Raw genomic sequence first — 6236 nt, forward strand, 5'->3', positions numbered from 1 at the left:
CTCAAGAAGATCTTTCAGACTTTATCTAGCTCAGGAAATAGAATTATCTAAAATTAAATCTTTTTAGTTGAAGATAAACAAAAATATTCTTAATCTTTTGTGGTAAATATTAGTAGGATAATTGTGAGATACTTGTGAGATACTTGTAACAGATTTCAAAAGGAGGACAAAGTGGTCTAAAGTACAAAACTCAGCTTTTGTCAAAATGTAAATAAATTACAATACTTCAGTTAATGTTGATGTTTGGGGGGAGCGCGACTATGATTGCCTATGTTTCCCACCAGATTACTAGCTATGGCCCCGGCAACCGCTGCTCAGCAAGACAACCAAAGTGGGATTAGCGGCTCGTGCAGCTAGCTAGTTGCGAGAACTAATGTGAATTGCAGGACACGTTGACCATGGACACGGCAAACGTATGTTGCAGTATATGCTTCAATTTGGTGCTAAGCAGCATCGGGTCTTATCATCACCGATGCGCCGCTCCTCCCAGCTGGGAAAGCCCCTAAGCCTGTTTTCTTAGCCAGCAGCAGCTGGACAGCGGCTTTCCCGATTCCGCACTCGGCAGTGTTGTACCTGAACGAGTTCAATGAACAAAAGTTCATGAACATTAATCATATTTTGTGCAAACATGAATTGAACTTAGTTCATTTCTCCCTGATGAACGTAATTAAGAACGAGCTCATTCTGGCGTCAAAGAACTGTTTTTGAACGAAAGTTCATTTTCATTCAAGAGTGCCAGATTTTGCTAGGGACTTCCAGGACAAAACCCGTCTGAATACACTATTTTTACGAGCCTTTACATGTCGGCGGATAAACTCTGTATTGGACAACCGATTCAGTGCATCCACGGCCGCCATTCATGGCAGGCACATCGCAGCTGTATGAGAATGTGAGTTGTGTTCAGGGACACTGTAAATGGGAGTAAATATGTTCTTCGGCGGTTCTTTTGTAATACAGTACATAACTGTAAAAATTGACTTCAGAATGTTTTAGTTAAAATTGTACAATCACACTCATGATATGGAATTTATGTAGTTTTGTAATATTAAAAATACTGCAGATGAAATCAAATATTTTGTTATTATAGTCAGCCAAAGCTGCGAGGAATGGAGTTAACAATCTCGTTGCACCATCGATCCTGTCATACTGTGTTTTTGTTTGCAAATTAAGGACAAAAGTAAAAAAGACCATTCAACCAACAAGTTTTTCCTCATGTTTTTGAGATTGCAGGGTGGGTGAGCTACGGCTGTCTACTAGTGTGGACTGTATGGGTGGCAACAATGGGAAAATGAAAAGCCAGTATTTTAAGGGGAATAGCAACATATTGGGGAAAAAAAAACAAAAAACTTTTAACGAGTTCATTTTTTGGATTGGTGAACTTAGTTCAATTTTTTTATTATGAACTTTGAACAGAATTCGTTCATTTTTGAAACATTTAACTGAACTTTGAACTTGTTTGCATAGAAAATGAACTTTCCCAACACTGGCACTCGTTGACGAATTGATATGTTTTACAAAGTGGGGGGGAAAAACAAACCACTCTCACCGTTCAAAATGAACGGGAGAATAAAAGTGCCCACCTTAACTTTTATGAGGAAGGGCTTTTAATGCAGGCAATTTTGTTTCCCCATCGTGGCTAACGCGGGCAAAATTTGCATCGCCACAACCTTTTTAAATTAGCCATTGGCGAGGTGGCAAATGGACAGCACGAACAATGCTTCCATTACAATTTGTCTGACTTTCCATATTTTTTACATTATGTCAACAATATTACTGCAGTACAGTTATTGCAGTATATTATGTAACAGGATAAAATAATTCTGCATATTGTTCAATTGCATAAGTTAATCATCACTCTATTATAGTAATCGTTAATACGTTATGGCATCAATATTTGCAATTTTAATGTATTCTTTAGGATTTGGCTCTGTTGTAGGTCTTCATCACTTTACATTTAGGTGGCAGGAATGCACTTAAACATGCCCAGCCTGCCTGAAATCGAGAAGAACAAGAAATGTGACGTCATGTCGAAAGAATACAATGCGGTGATCTGTAATGGGAATAAAAAAAAAGAAATACCGATTCTTCAGAAAGTCACATTGAGCATACGCAACTGTCCAGAACCGGTAGCTCAGACAGCGACGGCAGCCCACTGTGAAACTATTTGCCTGATCGCTCACGCAACGGAGGTAGCTGCTAAATGCTAACGTTAACAAGCCCCGGAAGCACTTTCTATCTTATCCGTGAACGGGCAAACTACTATCTTAGATGCCTACCCTGTGCACGGAGCAAAGGCAAAAATACGAGCGCTTCAACTGCTACCACGACCGTTACGCGGCCCGTGTTGTTGTTCTGTTTACGTTACAGGAGCTGCACTTTTTAGCATGATGCATACATTATTACATGTGTGCACTTGATAATGTGCTTCATCTACAGGTGATTTTACACAGCTATGTCTGTCTTCGTCGTGGCATCTTTTATATACTTTTTGTAGATTACAGTTGTTTCCAAATGATAGACATGCCTTTTTAGTGGGACTATTTATGGTTTGCTAGTCACGAGGATATTCTCCTCCATGTAGCTGCAAGCCTCGGGGAGTAGTGAAAATTATAGAAAATAAAATCGATGATCTCCTTTTTCCATATCGATCCTTAATAAAATATTGATTGAATCTAGCTTCTCGATATATCGCCCAGCAGTAATTTCAGGCTGAGCAGGGAGCTTTGAAAAGGAGTTTGAAAGCCTCCCACAGAGACGTCTCGGTACATTATTTTTCTATCGGCCCAAAGTTTGGGATTATGAGATACCGCAACTATTATGCTTTCCTTCATTCCCCCCTTGTTGTTTACAGTACAAGTCAGCCAAAAAAAGCACTCCGCCAGCCCCGCTCTCATTGGAGGAGCTTTTTGACATCACTGTGTCAACTCCCCAGAATAGAAAATTTTTCTATCTGATGACGCGGCGCTGAGCATCAGATGCCCTCTACATTGACTCGATGCTCGGTGCATTGACTCGATGCTCGGCGTTACGTCAAAACGCGCTGACGCCCCCTCAGCACAAACATAATGAATGGGAAAGTTGAGGGCATCAGACGCCCCCTCAGCACAAACACAATGAATGGGAAAGATGAGGAAGGGGTGCAGTTTTGTGAATGAGCCTTTAATAAAATATCGATAGAGTGGAGCTTCTGGATAGATTGCCAAGCACTATTAAGAGCAAGTAAATAAACATGATAAAACAACTTCAGTTATGTCTAACCTTCAACTAAAATGACTATAATACCCCAAAAAATAAAATCACATGTAAACAGGTAAACTTACCCTAATTTACTCTGATCAAAATATAAAGCCAATAGACCATGCCAAACTAATCAAAAAACATTTTTCCACCTTTTTTTCTGCCTCGCTGTTCTGCTTAAATATCACATCACCCAATCCCCTTGTACACAGGCAGGGTTTTGTCTTTGCTGCGCGTCTGATTCTACCTGTGAAGGTAGACCATTGCTCAGTCGACTTAGTCCAGCCATTGCGTGCCACTGAGGTTAAACTTGTATGCGACGGTGATGGTGGTTGGAGTAAGCATACGTTAAGTGACAGATGGTGGGTGCACATGCATCACGGATATCCAAAAATACAAAGTTAAAATAAATGTACCAATAATACTTGAAATTAATTATTGATCATCATCATCTCTCTGTACAACCCAGGTACAACTAGCTTTGGGATTTACCTTTATATTCAAATGGAATTTAAATGGGTTAACTTTTCCCTTATACACAAATTGAGTTCATGTAAAGTTAAATCACCTTACGTGGGCTAAAACGCCTCGAAAAAAAATCCATCAACTGTACATTTATACATTTGACAAGTTGGATGTGTGCCCCGTAACACAAACCACGTCTCACACTTACTCACGTACATACATGCATACATACACACGTCTAAATTGTTAATGAATGCTTATAATATAACCTAACTAGCGTTGACTTTGTAATTTTTGGAATTAAACTGCACTTAAATAATGAAGTTCCAAATACCTTGCCAAGTAACAGTATTTCCCACCGGCAGGTAAACGATGTCCAGATTCTCCTATTAGGTCGTGAGGAGGCTTGCCAAATATCCAGACATTAAAATATGAACTCCACTCAGACGCCGAGATACTGTATAATAAGGCTTTGGATATGTTTTTTTCACCCCACTGTAGACAAGGCCTCAAAGCAAGCCCCTTGAGCAAGGGGTCAGGATTCCAACTTCAGCCGGCTAACTCAGCGAGAGCTAGCTACCATTAGTCAAATAAATTGGCGATTCCGTGATTGCTTATATCGAAGAGTTTTAACTGAACAACGACTTTAAAAAGTAAAACTCTTCCGGTTGGCAGTATCACGTCAACACAAGTAGACAGCAAACGATACAGCGAGTTAGGTGACGTGGAAACAGCAGTGGGCTTGCTAGCCTTGACTTAATTTAAAGCGAAATAATTTTTCTTTGGCTTTAAATCTGTTTGGAGTCAACAGTTAGCCAACGTTAGCTACTAGCCAGCTAGGTGGCTAACGCTCGCTAGTTTGAAAGACTAACTTCGCCAAGAAAACAACACCGAGTTACGTAAAAGTTGATCAAACGCCAACATTTCTCGAGTCTATGTGCCTGACATTGCCTTAAGCGTCGAAACGGTTTTATTCTTTGGAAGTAAGACGATAAATTAGACCAAAACAATTACATCGATCAAGTAACGTTAGCGCATCGGCTATCATTAGCGAGCAGTAGCGTCACCACCTCGGGATCTGAAACTTCCAGACAACGTTGAACGTTAGTTTTTTTCGAGCTGGGAAATCCACAAGTCGAGTAAAACTCAAATTCTGCGAGTTCCCAATGTGATATCCTTTCTTTCTTTTTTTTTTTTTTTTTGGAGGGGGGGTTGTATATCCACCTTAGCCTCTGTCAGTCCAGTCCTTCCCTGACGCCACTGCCTGCTGCCAGCTTGGGCAGTCGGGACAGCCAATGGTGGGCTTTCGGTGGCTAGCTCTTTCATTAGCCTGGTAGTTCCATCACGGCAGGGGAGCCCTTCCCGGCTTGCCACGCTCTGGTTCATGACAGCATCCCCCGAGATAAAAAGGTGACAAAAAAAAAATGTGATACGAGTATTTTAACATGTTTACACGGTCTCCACCATACGAGCAGCACAGACCTTCAGAGTTTATAGGGGAAGTAGCTTGTTCAGCATAATTAATTATTTGTGAATTAAGGTATCGCAGTGTAAACCAAATTGTAAAACATTAGTGCAACGTCGTCACCATGCACAGCCAAATAACATACAAATGATATACTTACACAATTCTTTTTATTTAGAATTTGTACTACTGTAGTTGTAAATGCGATGCTTAAAAATAATGCTTAAACTATACATCTATTCTAAACAATGAATTTAATCTCAACGACAAAACACATGAGGGATTAATACTGTTGCACATACTGTCCAGTTCAGTACTGGAAAAAAAAAAAATGCATTTGAACGTGTGACCCACATTCTTCGTTGAATGGCCGATAAATCAGTTGCGCCATCTTGTGGGGAATCAAGGCAGCATCATTTGGAAAGGGTTTTAACCCTTTGTTGCGCACGTACATATGCGTCCAAAATAACCCGCATTCATTTCCCATGTTATTTTATGCTAACTGAGGTTTATGTGTTATGTCTTTTGAAATCTATTCATGTTATGATCTAATTACTCCAAGTAGAACTTTAAATACCTTGTCTTTGATTACTGCAAATAACTAATTCAATGTTAACATTCCCACTTTATTGGGGAGGACACGTCTACATAAAGTTTCTACACATCCATCCATAGTCCCACCGGTGATTTGTTTCAAGACATTCCTTAAAACAGGGGTGATTCGAGGATGAGAGGTTTAGGGGTGCTGAGCTCCCAGCCAGGTAAGCTCATCCATCCATCCATCCATCCATCCATCCATTTTCTGAGCCGCTTCTCCTCACTAGGGTCGCGGGCGTGCTGGAGCCTATCCCAGCTGTCATCGGGCAGGAGGCGGGGTACACCCTGAACTGATTGCCAGCCAATCGCAGGGCACATACAAACAAACAACCATCCGCACCATTCACACCTACGGGCATGTGATAATTAGAGTCTCCAATTAATGCATGTTTTTGGGATGTGGGAGGAAACCGGAGTGCCCGGAGAAAACCCATGCAGGCACGGGGAGAACATGCAAACTCCACACAGGCGG

The 6236-nt window shown here is 40.9% G+C and overlaps 1 protein-coding gene across 13 annotated transcripts in view; it reads right to left on the minus strand.

The window, feature by feature from the left end:
* The window catches only part of ppfia1 (PTPRF interacting protein alpha 1), a 103254-nt gene extending 98065 nt beyond the window's left edge, over positions 1 to 5189 (minus strand). For 6 of the 13 annotated variants that reach the window (XM_061766201.1, XM_061766196.1, XM_061766199.1 and 3 more), the window contains exon 1: positions 4927 to 5189. In XM_061766201.1, the coding sequence (XP_061622185.1) occupies positions 4927 to 5088 (162 nt within the window). In that variant the 5' untranslated portion in view covers positions 5089 to 5189. Of the gene's footprint in view, positions 1 to 4036 lie in introns of all 13 variants that reach the window. The other 7 variants (XM_061766200.1, XM_061766204.1, XM_061766203.1 and 4 more) reach the window with 4 other exon arrangements.
* Between the last annotated feature and the right edge of the window lie 1047 nt (positions 5190 to 6236).

Source organism: Phyllopteryx taeniolatus, chromosome 2 (assembly GCF_024500385.1).
Source record: "Phyllopteryx taeniolatus isolate TA_2022b chromosome 2, UOR_Ptae_1.2, whole genome shotgun sequence".
Taxonomy (NCBI): Eukaryota; Metazoa; Chordata; class Actinopteri; order Syngnathiformes; family Syngnathidae; genus Phyllopteryx; species Phyllopteryx taeniolatus.